This window comes from Poecilia latipinna, unplaced genomic scaffold, assembly GCF_001443285.1.
Source record: "Poecilia latipinna isolate Pla-1442-1.1 unplaced genomic scaffold, P_latipinna-1.0 Scaffold1172, whole genome shotgun sequence".
Taxonomy (NCBI): Eukaryota; Metazoa; Chordata; class Actinopteri; order Cyprinodontiformes; family Poeciliidae; genus Poecilia; species Poecilia latipinna.
In genome coordinates, this window is record NW_015113788.1 from 214,071 (window position 1) to 231,010 (window position 16,940).

The 16,940-nt window shown below is 43.3% G+C and overlaps 1 protein-coding gene and 1 long non-coding RNA gene across 9 annotated transcripts in view; one reads left to right on the top strand and one right to left on the bottom strand.

Annotated features, from left to right (window-relative positions):
* LOC106960273 (uncharacterized) overlaps positions 1–3,120 on the bottom strand; it is a 22,327-nt gene extending 19,207 nt beyond the window's left edge. Inside the window, exons 1-2 of the long non-coding RNA XR_001427535.1 lie at positions 3,030–3,120; positions 2,110–2,668 (exon numbers count right to left, since the gene is read on the bottom strand). This is a non-coding gene — a long non-coding RNA (uncharacterized LOC106960273). The remainder of the gene's footprint in view (positions 1–2,109; positions 2,669–3,029) is intronic.
* Positions 1–16,633, top strand: part of LOC106960268 (MKL/myocardin-like protein 1) — a 39,853-nt gene extending 23,220 nt beyond the window's left edge. For 5 of the 8 annotated variants that reach the window (XM_015053273.1, XM_015053272.1, XM_015053276.1 and 2 more), the window contains 16 exons: positions 2,497–2,552; positions 3,528–3,597; positions 3,743–3,898; positions 7,665–7,822; positions 8,031–8,117; positions 8,196–8,249; positions 8,317–8,495; positions 8,577–8,718; positions 9,672–9,849; positions 9,939–10,081; positions 11,704–12,567; positions 12,774–12,899; positions 14,874–15,020; positions 15,116–15,199; positions 15,346–15,388; positions 16,025–16,633. In XM_015053273.1, coding sequence (XP_014908759.1) covers positions 2,497–2,552; positions 3,528–3,597; positions 3,743–3,898; positions 7,665–7,822; positions 8,031–8,117; positions 8,196–8,249; positions 8,317–8,495; positions 8,577–8,718; positions 9,672–9,849; positions 9,939–10,081; positions 11,704–12,567; positions 12,774–12,899; positions 14,874–15,020; positions 15,116–15,199; positions 15,346–15,388; positions 16,025–16,509 — 2,972 coding nt within the window. In that variant the 3' untranslated portion in view covers positions 16,510–16,633. Of the gene's footprint in view, positions 1–2,496; positions 2,553–3,318; positions 3,453–3,527; positions 3,598–3,742; positions 3,899–7,664; positions 7,823–8,030; positions 8,118–8,195; positions 8,250–8,316; positions 8,496–8,576; positions 8,719–9,671; positions 9,850–9,938; positions 10,082–11,703; positions 12,568–12,769; positions 12,900–14,873; positions 15,021–15,115; positions 15,200–15,345; positions 15,389–16,024 lie in introns of those variants that run through there. The other 3 variants (XM_015053275.1, XM_015053280.1, XM_015053279.1) reach the window with 3 other exon arrangements.
* Positions 16,634–16,940: the final 307 nt, after the last annotated feature.

A 16,940-nucleotide genomic window follows, 5' to 3' on the forward strand; every position in this document is an offset into this window, starting at 1 on the left:
AAGCACAGACTGGTCTTTTGGATTGGCAGTCAGAAATAACTCTGAAGAAACTGGTCTAGAGTTCAGATTTGACGTGGTTTATAGAAGAACATTCAGTGTTTTGGAATGGTGATGTGAGGCGTGGATGCAGCCACCTTGAAATCCGACGAAGGTCACAGGAAATCTAGAGCTATGCACCTATTAACTCTGAAGAAAATGGCCGACCTTTTAAAATTTTGCACCTCAGCATCTCTGGTTTGTGATTTTACGTGACCTATCGCTCGGTGACTGGGTTCAAAACAGATGCCATGACTATCTGCCCGTCTACCTACCTACCTACCTACCTACCTATTGATCTTTTTAACTACTTATCTACCTCCCTACCTTCCTAGCTAGCCACCTACTTGTCTAACTAGTTACCTAGCAACCTGCTTAGCTAGCTAGCTACCTACCAACTAGCCACCTAGCTACGTACCTTTTATATTCCTTTTTAAAATAAAGATTTTCTTGGTCCTAAAATGCAGAAGGACTATTTGCATTGAATTTTCTATGTTCACATAGATTTTAACCATTAGCTCAGACTCTCACTGTGAGAGATTTCTGCAGGTGCTTTCTTATTTCTCGAGATCATATAGTTGTCATGACACTCTGAATCATGAGTGTGACTTTTCGCCTCACTTTCACAGGATATTTTTATACCTTGTGAAAAAGTGAAGGTTTATAGACTTGCTAAAGCATTCAGGGTTCACACTGCGCTACATGCGATGATCTAAATTAAACTTTCCACTAGAAAGAGACCGAGCTAATCGGCATGAAAGTGAACCTTCTTCACTATCGGGAGCTTGTTTAAAGTTTCACGTCTGGGGGTTATGATGGATGCATTTCTTCTGCATATCTGAAGCACTAGAGTCTGATGTCTCTGATCTTTGGGTTTTGTGACATTTGCAAATATATTGGGCAGTTTAACCAGCCGACCGATTGGGCAGTAAAGCAGAATGCAGAGAAAGCTTTCAGTTCACACACAAGGGAGAACGAAGCACTCGTCAGCAGCGGAGAGAACATAAAAAGACCATCAAGACCAGATAGGAAGTGATGCTGCTGGATGTTTTCAAAGTTTAAAGACCAGCAATGTTAGTTAGTCAAGCACAAAATGGGGTCTTTTCTCTTTGACCTGATCCCACCCTGCTCTGTTTCTCTTTCCATTTGGTCTGCTGTTCTTTTATTTTTTCTTTCCCACTAGCTCCTTTTGTTTTAGTCTTTACATTTTAATGCATTTCTGCGCCTTCCACTTTACAAAAGATGACTCCCTACCCATCCATCCATCACACCCACCACTCATTCTGACTGAGGCAGGTTAATACCCAGCGTAGCGCCCCCCTCTGTGAAAGAGTGAGGGTCCTAAAGAGGGGTTGATGTCTCCGGGGTGTGCAACAGCAGAGTGACAGTGTGCAGCGACGTGAACTGAGGCTTAAGCAGGTACCCGGAGTCTCGCTCCGAGTTGCTAATCCAGTCAAATAGCTGCGGATGTGTGTGTGTGTGTGTGTGTGTGTGTGTGTGTGTGTCTAAAAATCAAAAGAGACGTGACTGGGACAAAAGCGCATTATCTGCTGCAAGCTCCAGTAGACAGGGTTTGACTGAGACCATAAAATTGTCGACTTGGCATCTTCGATGACCTCTTGACCTCGTGGCTAGCCACTGTGAAATGATTGAATACTTTGTTTGTGACGATTTGACGGTGGGGTGGGGGAGGGGTTTCTGGCAGTCGGTAAACAAAAAGCTAGCATGATGCTAACACCTGTTGACTTTTTTTATACTACCTACTAATGCTGAGAGACATTTTCACTGCATAAATAAAAAGTGTAAGAGAAAATGTTTCTCTTAGAATCATTTTCTAAGAATGATTCTAAGAGAAACTCCAATATTTGTCAAGGTTGTTTAATTTATTACCCGTTTATCCTACGTTGTAGAAATATAAATCTAACAAAAGCAGCCCCAGAATTTATTTTGTTTTATAAAAAGTGACATCCTTGTCAGCATTTTTGCTCATATGCCACTTTTGAAGTTTGTAGGACCAGGTTGAATAGAAATAAATAAACTACCAGCCCTGTCATTTCCTGTGTGTTCACTGACCTGTAGTTTCCAGAAGTTCGGCTGCTTCAGCTCAGCGTTTTGGACTCTTTGCATTTCCACTTCGAGTGATTTCTTACCCGTTCCCAGCAGCTGCTCTCGGAACCACTTCCCAAAAATACGACGCATTTTATTTCATCATTGTGCAAAGATATAAAAGTCTGCAAAACGACGGCAGACATTAACTTGTGCTGAATCGGTAATCAGGCAGAGCTTTGGCTGTAAAAAACAGCGATAATTATGCCCATCAATAACTTTGTTTGTGCTTAACCGATGAAGGGAAGATCCATCTGGAGCCGTCTTGCTCTCCTCAGGTGCGTCAATCGGCAGGCGGCAGCATTAATGGCCACTGTGCTTTTTCCTCTCCCTTTCATGTCTTCATCCTTCCAGCACTTAAAAGTTCAGCTGCCTTCCACCAGCAGAGACGGGGCTTGGATCGAGCTCAGGTGAGCAGAGCAGTCGCCTGAGTTGAAACTGGTTCATTTTTTATTTTTATTTTTTGCCTTTAAGAGGCTTAGCAACAAGCGACGTCGTTCCAGTGACTCTGGGCCATAGAGAAAATCTGAAGGGGGGAAAAAAAACAACTAAATGAGCTGAGATATAACCATCTGCTCAGAGTATGAATAATGTTACAGGAGCGTGAGGTTCGACGCACATTTATTCACTAAATCTGTGGTTGAGCCTCGATTACTTCATCTGAATTTAACAGAGACGCAAGTGGGAATGCATATAAATTGCATCTCGGTTACCAGTGTTTGAAACATTTAATCTGGGTCTCAGCTTTGCAAAAAGTGGATAGCAGAAATAAATTGAAAATAATACTGAACTCTTAAGGGCACTGCTTCGCCGAAGGTATTGAGGACATGCGACTTTTCGTGACATCCGACTCATAAAACATGGAGTTTAACATAGAGCTGCTTCACCTTAATGGCGGCGTTTCTCAATCCCCGTCCTCCTGTCCTGCCCTGCATATTTTAAATATATCTCTGTTTCAGAACATCTGGTCCAAATGACTCCATGAACCTCCTGCTTGTTAAATCATCCACTTATTGGAGTCAGGTGGTGGCAGAAAGGGGGAACACCTGAAACACTGCAGGACCTGAGGACTGGGATTGAGAAACGCTGGACTATGGAGAAATAACACGTCACAGTTCCACAGCAGAAACCTCAACCCACATTTTACGAGTCCGGTATCATGGGCTCTGTGTGTTTTCACGGCATTTAGGCGAAGTGGCAGAACTATTTCAACAATAATAGCTGCAGATCAGAACAAAGTTCATCAGCAACCGACCCTACAGTCACTCGGTCAGTTCCTCATTCTGACTTGGATTCATTAATCTGGACAGGTTTGTCAGCATCGTTGTTTCTAAACTGAAACTCTCAGCTCATGTGATTAGATAATTGTGATATTTGTTTTGCAGACTGAGCACAAACAGAAGATCAGGAGAGAGTCAAGGAGTCCCGAGGCCATCAGGATGCGGATCCTGCATGGTAAGTGACACACTGCGACACGGCGGATCCACGTGAGTTCAGGCTGCTCTGACAAATAACGCTCAGCATTTAAGGTCCCATTCTCATTTAAAAAAAAAAAAAAAAATTAAAAAACTGGCCTTTGTCTGCTCGGTCCGTTCTCTAGAGAAGTCTGCCAAACCACAGCTTCAACCCAAACACGTTCAGCACAGAAACATTTGCCTTGCTGACGACTCGAACAACAAGATCGCCCACAGAGCGGGGCCCATCCACAGAAACATCCTGCCTGCGGATGCTTGCTTCACACAGGCCGGCGTCACGCGTAAGTCACGCTGGCATTTTCTGTTTGTCTCGTAAAGCACAGCATCGACAATAATCATATTATTAGAAAACTGTCCACCAAAATACTGAAAACACTGAATTTGTGCAACAGCTAATGTTGCACCATGCTGCTGCTCACTTTTTACAGAGAAAATATTAATTTATGTATTGCACTGGTTTAATTAACTTTTCATTTGGCTATTTAAAAACCGCTAAACAGAGCAAGTGAAAAATATGTCAAGTTATGTGTAAACAAGGCTAACAAACTCTTTGCCAACAGAGGGAGCTTTGAAAAGTTTTCTGCCTTTCTTTGGCCACGTTTCATTTCTAGGAGACGTGATGCAGCTGAATAGCAAGTGAAGATGATGAAATCTCAGAGTAACATTTTAATTAACCCCGGAAATCCAGGGAGTAAGTGCACTGAATATTATCGATGCAAAAGCTTAGAGAAACTAAAATGATAATGCGAGTCAAGATCATCTTGGATTTGCATTAAGCGTCCAGGAAGTCGATCTGATGCTTTTCTCCAAAACTTGCTATAACTTTTGCATGAATCCAGGATCCATTTGTCTCCCAAACTCGGCCCACTTACAAGTTTGTGCATCTGCAAAACACTTCCCCCAGTCACGCCAGGAACAAAACTTTAGTAAAATGTTTCTGTCCCAATCAACAAGTTCTCACTGTAGCTAGCTGCAATATGAGCATGGATAAGCCAACTATAATTTGGCGGATGACGGCGAATTTCATCAAAACTCTGTTCTTGTGTTCCAGGTTATGAAATTCGTTGGATTAGCCAAATGCTAAATGCTATCCTCAGCCACCAGGCTAACAAATCTTTGCTAGTAATTTATTTCTCTGCGGTCTCTGCAGTTTTTGCCCTCAAACACTGTGGCATGATTTTCACAAAATAAAAGAGGATGTGAAATAATGCGTGTATCAAATATTGAATGTGATTGTAAAAGATAGCTAGAAAAATGAGCATTTCCTGTGCAAACGCGGTGTGAACGCTGACGGCGGAACGGTTTTTAGTGACAACTGCAGAAGCGTTTGCAGTCGACTGCAGAAGTCTTGAAGAAATGTAGGAAACGGGCAGAAAAAGAAGCAAAACGAGCGAAAACTTTAATGAATCAAGATCTCTCTCACATGCAGCTAACGAGCTCAAGGCTCTGAGTTTCAAACAGCAACTGAGTCAAAATCGAGAGGAAGTATGAAAAATACGGCCCGATAAAATTCTGCTTATGAATCTGGACGTATATTTCATATAAATTTTAACTGGGCTGAGAAATTTATGCCGTATTACCAAACAAAACTGATACAAAGATATTTTAAAACTTTTTTTAAGGCTGAAAAACAAAAAGTAAATTTCTGGAGAGGCATAAATTAGGACACTGCTTAATTTGTTTTCACTTTAAATGGCTAAAAATCCACATACAGAGACATCAGAAAGCAGAACATTGTTATCGTGAAAGCGCGTTGTTCTGTTTAAACCTCACACATTTAGTTTGATGTTCTCCTGAGGTGAGAGATGAGGACTGGAAAAAACATATCTGAGGTCTTCAGAAAGAAGATTGTAGCAGTTTGTGAATTTAATCAGGTAGCTAAAGAATTAAAAATCGGCTTTTCTAATGTACAGAAAGTAATTCAAAACATTCAAAACAACGTCCTGCATGCCCCGATCTGCCCCCTCGAGCTCGTTCACCCTGAGCGCAGACCGAAAGACGCTGAAAGGAACATCCGAAATCCTAAAATGTAATCACTAGATAAACAGGAGGCTCTTCAGTCAAACGGAGAAGAGCGAGGAGGAAACGCGAGCTTTCAACTAAGGAATAAAGAATAATGTTGTAAGTCTAAAACTAAATTTTTATTTTAAAAAACAGAGGTCATATTTGACAAATACACTCGCACCAACTGTGCAGGACCTGAACCCTGAAACATGACAATAAACTCAAACGTACCAGAATGCCTCTTTTTTTTTTTCAAAAAGATAATTAAAAAAAGATTAGATGTAGCTCTGAGTGGCTGCGTGTCTTCCCCTTTTCTCAACCCTCTTTCCTGTCAAATTACTGTTCAGTAAAGGCCAGCAGTGAAAAAAGAAATCTTTAGAAAGGAGATTAGAAATTGATGTGGAAGCGTTTCTTCCTAATAAAACTGATTCTGATGTAAACAGTCGTCCGTTTGTCAGTCGTGCCTGCGATGCTCCAATATGGCAGGTTTCGTTGATTTACCAGAGACACGGTGCAGAGCTTCAGTATCGGAGATGTTGCTGCTGTCAGACACAACTGCATACACACACACACACACACACACACACATCCAACACAGCGGTGGGTAACTCGGCACATTATTGGATCACAGGATAATAAATCAGCCCCACGTTGTGTTTTCATCATCGCCTGCTGGTGCTGAATTATCGGCCAGGAGTGTGATCTCCATAGCTGTCTGCCCGTGTAATTAAATAACGCACATCTATTAGTGAGGAAAACCCGCCGCAGCCGTCCGGGGGATCCTAGCAGGCGCTGAAATTCCCGAAGAGGCCTGGATGTACGGCCGTCCCACGGGACGACTCAACCTGTCCCAACTGTTGGTGCTGACGCGGGACATTTTCTGCTGTTTTCTCCGGTTGTTAACTGGCTGCCTGCAGCACATAATGTGAAGAAAATGCAATCAGAAGCAGCGACAGAGAGGAAAACTCCTCCTAAACGAGCTCTAACGTGAAATGTTTACGCTGATAGGCGTGTGAATCACCCTCGTCACCTAGGCAACCTTGTGAATTGCCAGCATCAGTTCTCTCTCTCTCTTTCTCAATATACTTCAGAGCCGGACTGGGCTGCTGATAGAGTTGGATGTGTGTAAAAGAAATCGTTTGAATTTGCAGAATAATGTTCCTTTGAAATAAATGAATCAGGACCACTTTGATTAAATATTTTAGTTTTAAAGTTCTGTGTTATATTCTGTATATAACGTTGGTTCTGTTAGCCAGTTGTCGGTAGGCTGAACCGGAAACCAAGCTCATTTTGCTGTTGCCGCCATGCAGTGCTAAACACCTCTGGTAAAATGCGACATGTCTCGTGTTTGTGTTTTGCCACATCTCCATAGCAACCGTGATAAATAACCTGTTTGTGTTTTCTCCTCCCGTTAAAACCATATTTATGTGGCGTTTGCCAAACTTTACAGGGACTTTAACTGGAACTGTGTACTTTAAAGAGAGTGTTATGGTACTAAAACCCCGTTAGACTGCTTGGCATCACAAACTCTCTGAGATTTGGCTCAAGATCCAAAACATTTAACCAAATCAAGACAGAAAACAGTTTCTGAGACACAAATTAAACTTTCTTGGGTGAAAACCCTGTGAGATGAGCTGAGGAGACGATGCTATAAGAGAGGAACCAGAACTCTGGTCGAATAATGGAGACGGTTACAAAGAGGAATGGTCAAACTTTTCTCTCTGGATGCTCCAACTTTGTGAAATTTTAAAGAATAAGTCTTGAGCTATTGTCAAAAATGTTGCTACTGAAGCATTAACTGCTGGAGCACCAACAGTTATGACGCTACTGATTCATTTTTTCACCACTGAATAAATGTACTCAAAGTAAAAGTTGGACTATAAAAAAAAAAGATACAGTTATTGTAAGGCTTTATGCACCAATGATTGAAGCAGGTGAGGTACATGAACTCCAAGATGGCCACCATTTCCTGTTACTTCTGCAGTTAAAATTAGCAGGATATAAATGACTCTCTCTCTCTCTCTGCTCCTCTGCCTCTCCTAGAGAGGCGTTTTCCAAAGCCCGCGGGGGGGAACTCGTCATGCGACGAGGACAGTAATGACAGCCTGTCTCCACGTCAGTCAGAAAGCCGGGAGCGTCCTCTGGGCATTCAGCCGTCAGCAGAGGGACCGGCCAGCAGCAGCCTCGCCTCTCCAACCCAGGTACGGTCACTCCTACAGGAGAGGGGCATGTGGATTGGAGGTAGACGACATCCTGACAGGTTTCACCGCACGGATCCGAACCTGGATACTCGGCTCAAATGCAATTAGTGTTACGCTTCCAGAACACTTTTTTTCTCTCTCTCTCTCTCTCTCTCTCTCTTTTTCAAAGTTTTAACCGGAACTTTCCATCTGTAACCCCACCCGTCAGGTTCCTCGGTCAGCTCTTCCTTTTCATCTCTCCTCCACTCGTCCGAACTCCTCTGTGCAGAAGACTTGTGGAGTCCCTCAAATTAAGGTAAGACGCACAAAAAAACCACGGAAAACTGAGCTTCATGAGTCTCTGGGTAAAACTTACCTGTCTTGTGTTTTTCAGAGCCAGCGCCCCTCCACCCAGAAGCACAAGAAAGCCAAGGACAACGCACCAAAGGTAGGTGTTGTCGCTTTGGTTTTGGAGGGGGAATCTCGTGACGCTGAATGAACGGGTTCCCCTCTAGGTAAAGAAGCTGAAGTACCATCAGTACATTCCTCCTGACAAGAAGGGAGATGCCGGGCCTCTTCCCGATCTGGACTCCTGCCACGCCAAGATGCTCCAGCAGCAGCAGCTCTTCCTCCAGCTGCAGATCCTCAGTCAGCAGCAGCACAACTACCACGCCCCGCCGCCCGCGACGCCCACGTAAGCGTAGAGTTCGTACGTATCCGTGAATCAGCCTTCTGCGGAGGTGTAACCACGTTTGGCTTTCTGTCTCGCCAACAGGGATCGGGACCCGCCTCCTTCCTCTTCTCCGTCTGACTTGACCTCCACTTCCTCCCCACCTGACTCCTCTCCCCGCATCCACATCGGTCCAAGTTCCGGGACAAAAGTCTCATCGCTCTGTCCGAATCTGGACGAAATGAAGGTTAGTTCATTCCCTGTTTTTTTTTTCCTTTTGTAGCTGCATCATGTCTAGTGGTTTAGTCATCAAACGTATGAGTCCCAAATAGAAACCTAACAGTTTTACCTTCACAAGTGGAGCGTTAACGGCTTTTGCTTTGAGGCCTCACTTGATATATCTAAAAAAAAAGGTTTTGATTTTTCTTTAAAGTAAGTTTATAAATGAGTGAGTGAATAAATAAAAATAAATCATTCCCAATTGTTGTATTTTAAACTTTTTCTTTAGTTTAAAACGATTGGTAACGATTGTGAAACAACTTTAATGATAGTTTCTTTTTTTCATTTCCATTTAGAGTAAAATGTGACGGTAAACATCATCTAGACGACTACAGCAAACAGTAAATAACGTTTTATTTACAGTTTAAAGTACAGTTTTCATTGGTTTGAAAGCAGGAACACAGCCCCACAACCTGATGCTGCCACCACCATGTCTGACAGTTTGTGTCGCATTGGTTTCCTCCAATCGATTTAATCGATTCTGCTTCTGTAAATGTGTGGAGACATCTGACTGGTGCTTGGACACACATTTATTGAAAACAACTTTAATGTAAAAGCAGACGTGAACAAGAGAGATGTTTTATGGAAAGCTCAGGTAAGACTAAAAAGAAACACAAGTGAATCAGGGGAACTGCAGGAATGAAAGAAAGCAGCAGTATAATTGTCTTTAAGCAATCCAGGCTTATTGAAACTGAATGGAGGAAAAAACAGATCCTTATTTCGAGGTGAAACTTCATGAAAGTAAACAGAAATTGAAGCTTGGAACAAGTTGTTTTTCCCATCAAATACAGCCGCAGCGACAGTGACAGATTATTCTGCCTCGCTCTCTTTCTCCTTTAATTCTTTTTCAGCAGTCACTTTCTTTATTCCTCACTTTTCCTCCCTCATTCTCGATTTGTCCTTTACTCCGTCCGCCGCCAGGTCGCAGAACTGAAGTGTGAATTGAAGCTGCGCAGATTGCCCGTCTCTGGCCCCAGGAAGGATCTCATTGAGAGGCTGAGGACGCACCAGGCCCTCGGCCGAGGCAGTACCGCCTCTCCGACAGCAGGGGGAACCAGCGAGCCAGAGCTGGGAAGAACACAACCGTCTTCCAAAACAGGTGAAAGCAGGTTATTCTTCACAGTTTACACCGCTGTTGAGCATAAATAAGACTAAATTAGCTTGAATATCTCTGTATTGGCGATTCAGGCGGCAGTTTCAGTGCGAGTGAACCGTCTCCTCAGCGGCTCGTCAGGTGTGACAGAGCCGTCAAGCCCTTCGACGGACCCAGCCTGCCGACCGGCGCGAATCCGGAAGAAATCAGCTTCAACTCTGACCCAGTGGGAGAACTGGTCAGACACGAGGCATTCATTGTTCAAATTATGTCACTTCAAGATGAGCTGTGTCATAAAAGTGTGTGTGCTGATCTAGATTACTTTATTTTGTGTTCATGTTTCATGAGTCAGTTAGAAATGGCTTTACACTTTTAAGTTCAAGGGTTGCGAGAAATATTTCAAAACCAGATTTAGTCATGATTTAGACTGCATGTGTATTTTTAATGCTACGGGCATGTCAGAAGACGCTGTTCAAACCAAAAATAAGTAAAAATAAAGAAAGAAAAAAGTAATTCTCCCCTAAACTTAATAACTGCTTAGTGGTGGCGATGGCTGCCATCAAGCGTTTCCAATAAACAGCAATGGATGTGGAAGAATTTTACTCCCCTATTCTTTGCAAAATGGTTTCAGTTCAGCCATGCTGGAAACCTTTGATGGATGAACGACACGTTTAAGGTGAAACTTCCTAAAGTCTGGCATTTTTAAGCCTCTCTGATGTGAACTTGTTGGTGGATTTTGGATCACTGTGTTGGTATAACGGTCAAAACTTCAGCTGATGGATATTCATGGTTCTGTCCAGAACTACGGGGCGTTCCTGTCCATCAAAGCTGCTATTTAACTCCCACCACCACCACCATGTTTTGCTACTTGTTCTGTCCTGAAATGCCTTGACAGTCCACAAAACATTTCCCCAAATTTATCTGCTGGAACTTTATTTTCTCTTTGGTCAGTAGGAGTTTTCACCCTGGATCTCTCTCCATTTTACCAAGCTCTTATAGCTGAATCATGAATTTTGACCTGAACTGAAGCAAACGAAGTCTGTAGTGCTTTAAATACTCTTCTGGCACATTTTGTTGATGATCATTGGAGCAGCTATTGAAGGTCGGTCACTCCTGGGCAGGTTCACCGCTGCTCCATGCGTTCTCCGTTTGTAGATAATCTCTGTTACTGTGGTGAACCAGAGACCCAAAGCATTATTTATACATTTGTATCCCTTTCCAGATTAATGCTTGTCAGGGATTTAGTTTTTCTCATCTGATGATGATTTGATTTTTTTGAGATATGTTGACCTCAACCAGCCCAAGCTCACAGAGTGATCAGGACTCGTGAGTGAGACAGCAAACTGACCGCGGTTAGTCACAGCTACGTCATGATTTAAGGAGCGCGGCAATTCATTTTCCACACAGTGTATGTTGGTTCGAATGTTATTTTCTCCCTAAATACACACTTTTGCATCTTTTTTTCCTGATCTAAAATGTATTGATAAAGTGTGATAAGAAAAAAGGAAAGTGTAGGAAGAGTTTGTAAGGAAGTAAATCTTTGTTGCAGCTCTTTCCACGTTTTTAATGTTTCTCCAATAATTTAATTGGGTTCCTACTCAGAGTTGGCATTGCATTAAGACAGACGAAAGTGATTAATCATTATGGCAACTCTTAGTGGGTGGGATGCATTAGGCAGTGTTTTAAACGTGCAAAATTAAAATGGCTAGACAGCACTGATATCAGTCAAAGTGATCCATGGAGGGAACGGTGACAAACTGGAGAAAGGGTTGTGGTCGGCCAAGGCTCATTGATGCTTGTATGCCTTACGTGTCGTGCAGGAATATCATTTATGGGAGTATCATTTCATTCTCTCTGCAGATGACCTCTCCTGCCTCCAGCCTTCAGCCGCTCACCACGGCTCCAGTGTCTGCTGCCGTCAAACAGGAGCGCCGACACTCCGGCCCGGCGCCTTGTCGCTTCTCCTTAAAGTCTACCTCTCTGCAGGAACGCAGCTCGTTCTGCTCCGCGGCCCCCGCCATTACCGCGGCAACTCCTCCTGTGACTGTTGACAAAGACAGAATGCTGCAGGAGAAAGATAAGCAGATTGCGGAGCTCACCAGGATGCTGTTGCAGAAAAACAGGTTGGTGGAGGAGCTGAGAATGCAGCTGGGAAACGGTAACCGAGACGCTCCGGAGGCGTCCGTTCTCAAAAGAGTGAAGGAGGAGCCTCCCGACGGGTCAACAAGTCCTTCTCTGGTCGTTCTCCGTGAAAAGGAGGTTATAACCATCAAGAGGGAAACCGTGGAGGAAGCGATGGCATCCAAGATGTCGCTGCAATCGCCTAGCCCAACTCAACAGACTCACAGTCAGACGCATCTTCAGCTCCAGCAGAACCAGGTCTGCCTCCAGGACTCTGCTCGACAGCTAGCTCAGCAACAGGCCATCGGTAGGCTGCTGCTGATGCAGCGTAGCACTAAGAAGCTGCAGCACGCCGCTCAAAGTGTCAACGGGGCGCCGGAAGCCCACCAAAAACCCCGTCCGCAGAAGCAAAGGAGATCTCAGAAACGGCACCTGCAGACGCAGCCGCCGCAGTCTGAGCAGCGTCGCCCCCAGCTGGAGAAAACGAGGCCGGAGCGACAGGTTCTGCTGAGGGAACAAGAGAGCGTCGCCAAGAAGCACCAGCAACAGAACAACAAGCTGCAACCCGTCCAGATGCAGAGCAGGATGCAGCAGCAGCAGCAGGTAGGAGTAGAGAAGAAGAACCTCGCGTACTTCACGTTACGGACAATCAGCACAGATTTTAGAAAAACATCGCTGCTCACCAGCTGGGACTCTGTTTTTTCCTTTGTATAGTTTTGCTTAATTACAAGGTTCTGTATTCTGTACAGAACATGAAAAGGTTTATTGGTTTCCCCAACCAGCACTCAGACTTTCCCTTCGTCCCGCAGGATCTTCTGAACAATGACTCCCGCCCAGCCGTGGTCGGTGACAGCAAGAGGAAGCACATCCTGATTCCTTTGACCAATCACATTACAGGAGACCGAGGAAAGGCGTCAAATCACGATTCATCTCAGGTGCGCTGAACGACCTCTGCAATTGTTTGTTTGCCAGATACTGATGATGTATCTACAGTCAAATTTCAGTGAAGACAGTTGATGCAACATCTCAGACGTCTTGGTTATAAACTCAGATTTTATGTGCAAATTCAAACACAAAGGCAGCATCTAATTGTAATGGAAGAAAAGTGGTTTTCAATTGTATTCAGCACCCAGAGTTCATATTTGGTCGAACCGGCCGTCCTTTGGGAATTATCCCACACAGCTTTTAACATTTTAAGACTCTTTGTGGTCTTATCAGAAATTCTCAATGGATGTTTTTTTTGTTGTTTTTTTTAACGTCACCATTAAAACATCCAGATTCGACCAGCGAGTACGGCATCTTAACGATTCCCTCGAAGATCCATCTGGAACCGAACCGCAGCGTTCCCGAATCCATTCCCTTGTTGCCGGCGCAATAATAGAAATTCGAACAGCTTGTTAATGCGCCGCGGCGAAATAAGAGCGTAAGGAAACTGCCGTCGTCAGTCTGATTGCTGTGAAATTAATGGCCTACGCCGTTTGAAACAATAGCAGCAGTGCTTGAGACGTGTCTGACACTGGCCTGATGCTGATTATTTTTACCCTGCTAATTACCCTAACAGCATCCTCCATTACTATGATTAATGGTGTTGAGAGACGAGGAACAAAGACTTCATCACATCTCGGTTCACAGAGGCTTTACGAGCATCCCCGACCGGCTCAAAAACATCCGGATTTAATGCGACGTGGCGCTTTACGCGCAACACGTTTACCGCTTTTCTCCTTCGTTCGTTTTTGACTGTCATAAAGTAACAGAATTAGATTTTAATGTGTAGATTAGGACTTTTAAAGCCCACAAACAGTATTAGAACATCTGGTAAAGATATGCAAAAAAGACATAAGTGAACTTATTTATTGCATGAGTGAAATGTCACACACTGAACATTTTTGAAAAAAAAAAAAATAATAATAATTTTAAACATTTTATTCATCAGGGTTTCAATTGGAAAACCTGCATAAACCCGGTGCTGGAGGCGGCTACCAGCGAGTTAAAAAATGTTAAAAGTTGGCAGAAAATGTGAAAATAAGATAAGGTAATTATGTGTTATTGGAAAACATTAACAATTTATAAACACCGACTAAAAATCTTTAAAAAGGCATACATTAAAAAAAATACAGTTAAAATAAATATCAATTATTTGCACTTCAGTTGCTCCTTCCTAATTTAAAGTAGTTTCCCTTTATCCACGATTTGTCACTTTTATTAGCTGAAGTTGTTGCCTTGTGAACCGGTAAAAACAGGAAATGGTGAATAAAAACGTGACCCGACTTCAGTCGTCTTGTGTTCACATACCGACCTTACTATGAGCCATTGTGCTTCACCAAAGAGAGACTTTATAAAAAAAATAAATAAATAAAATAAAAAAAGCCCTATAGTGATTAAGTGAACAATTCTTAGCCTGGTTGGGGAGCAAGGAAAGCCTGGTGGGCCACCAGGCTTATAAAACACTGGGGGAAGTTCTGATCTACTGAGAGCGGGGATAATTATTTTGATTTTAACCAAACCAACAGGTTTGTGTTTCCGTAAAACCGGGACCAGCTGATTAGTGCTTAAAATTTGCTGCTATGGAAGATCTTTCCTGCCCACAGCATCACTCACTGACAATGACTCTTTCAAGACGCTTGAATGACATAATTTAATTTCTCTTTCAGAGAAATAAAGTATGTTTGAATTAAATATTAATGTATTAAACACCTCTCCAACTGATTTATTAATCGTCCTAATTATTGTTTTGCTGCAATTTCTTTTCAAATCACCATTTTTCTGAATGCTGCAATTTAAAATGTGAGTTGACTTCTTCTAGTTTAATTATATGCCAAACATTTTCCTAAAAGCATTTAAAGGCAGCCAAATTAAGAAAAAAAACTTCTTCTGTTTTATCTTCTTAATTAAACTCCCTTTCTTTAAAGTTCTTTAATGCCACACCGTCATTAAACGAGGAACGTCAGGAACGTCAGGAACGCCTGCAGGAAGCAGCAGCTCATCGTCCGTCAGCGCCACCCAGGCTGCAGTCTCCTCAAACGTGGAAAAACTCCCCATCACTTTTCTGTCAAACTGTAAGCAACCTGAACATTCATCTAGATTGTCACTTCAGATTTTGTCTACATATGTATATATATTTTTTATTTCCCTAATGTATTGTGACCTACAGGAGACGTTTCCAGGTCTGGACGTCACGTTGAGTCCTCTGTCGTCAGATTCGGTCGAAACGGCAGCTTCGCCATCTCACGATAAAGTATGACACAGTTATAAACTCTAACTGTGTAATTTTCTAAGTTATACTTAGATTTCACAGTCAATTGTATGATTTCAATTTCATATAAATAGCTGTTTTTAGTCATACGATGGTAAAATCTGCTGTTTTCTCTCTCTTGTCGTCAGCTGAGAGACAAGGATTTCATCGACATGATCCTGCAGGCTGGAGGTACAGTGCGTGGGCCGCCTAGAATAAATAATGATTTTTTTCTGCTAGCTCTATAATAAAACTCAGTAATTACCATTTAAAATTTAATGACTAATTTAATAATTTCACAAAGTGGGGGAAAAAACTCCCCCGTATTTAAATCGCAGCTTCAAGTCGCTGCATTCTAGAATCACTTGCATGAGTTTTGCGTCTCTTGCAAGACTGTTAATCCCTCATCTGGAAGTGGAAAGACGTACATTAAAAGGCACAAATCTATGAAAACACAACGTTTCACCGAAGCGGAGAGTTCAGCCAAAGAAGTTACAAAGGCCACCGTGACTCTGGAGGAGCTGCAGAGCTCAGGTTGGAGAATGAGTCTGCAACACGAGGATTAGTCTCTGCGAATCTGGCCTTGGTGGAAAAAGGAATGCCATAAGAAGTCATGCTGGCAGAAAATCCTTAGTTTATCTAATATTGTCTGACAATCTGATCGCCAAACTTCACTTTTTCTTTGAAAACCGCGTACGGCTGTGCTGTTCACATCTCACGAAACCCCATCAAACACATTGATGCAGATTGTTGTAATGCTGTAAATCAGAAAAAAAGGTTAAAATATGTGTGAATAATTTGTAACAAGGTTTTCCTTTTTGCCTTCAGAAACACCCGACGCACTGAAAGACACCAGAGACTTCTCGTTTTCTTCGCCTTGCCTGTCCCCGCTCCACCTCCTGTTGTCTCCGCCCAACACCCCCAGCAGTGCTGCACTACAACACGACTCTCCTCTGCAGCCCGGGCCCTGGACTCCAGCCAAAAGCTTGGATCATAAGAAGCACTTCGATCTGTGCGGCGGCGGACGCCTGGAGGACTTTCTGGAAGGTGTCCCTCTGAAGCCTCTCCAAGGGGAGGAACCGGACGCCCTCCTCACTTTGCTTGATGACCAAATGATGTGCACCACCAGCGTCCTGGACACGGTCCCTGTGGATTCCTCGGACACGGAGTGGAGCGCCGACGTTAAGGACTGGCTGGGCTTTCCCGTGGGAGGAGAGAGCGAATGGGACACATTGGTCCCCCAAAGGCCCCAGAGTGTGTTTTCGGCAAACTTCCTGGACGGTTCCGACCTTCACATGAACTGGGACTCCTGAATGTAGCTGGAAATAGTCAGAAAAGCAACTCAAGATGTAGCCTATACCTGACGTTTCAGGATTTAAGCCAAGCACAAAGTCTGTGTCATTTCTCCTGATCATAATCTCAAAACCGTTTTCACGTCGATATGTTTTGTTCACTTGATAAAACTTCTCAGGCTGGTCCTACAGATGATAACCTAGTAGATAGTTGGACACTGGAAAGATGTCTCAGCCTTTACCTCTGATCAGCGGTGGGCACTGCTAGCTTAAAAGTTAGCTGCGCTAACCCTGAACTGCTACTCATAAACATTAGCTGCACTCAGGCTAAAGCGCTAAACCAGCATAGTGTCTGGCAGAAGCTAATGCTAAAGCATTAAAGCCAGTAATTGTGACAGGTACTATGTGTCAGGTTGCGCTTCAAGAAGCGATTCTCTGAAACAGACCAGTCA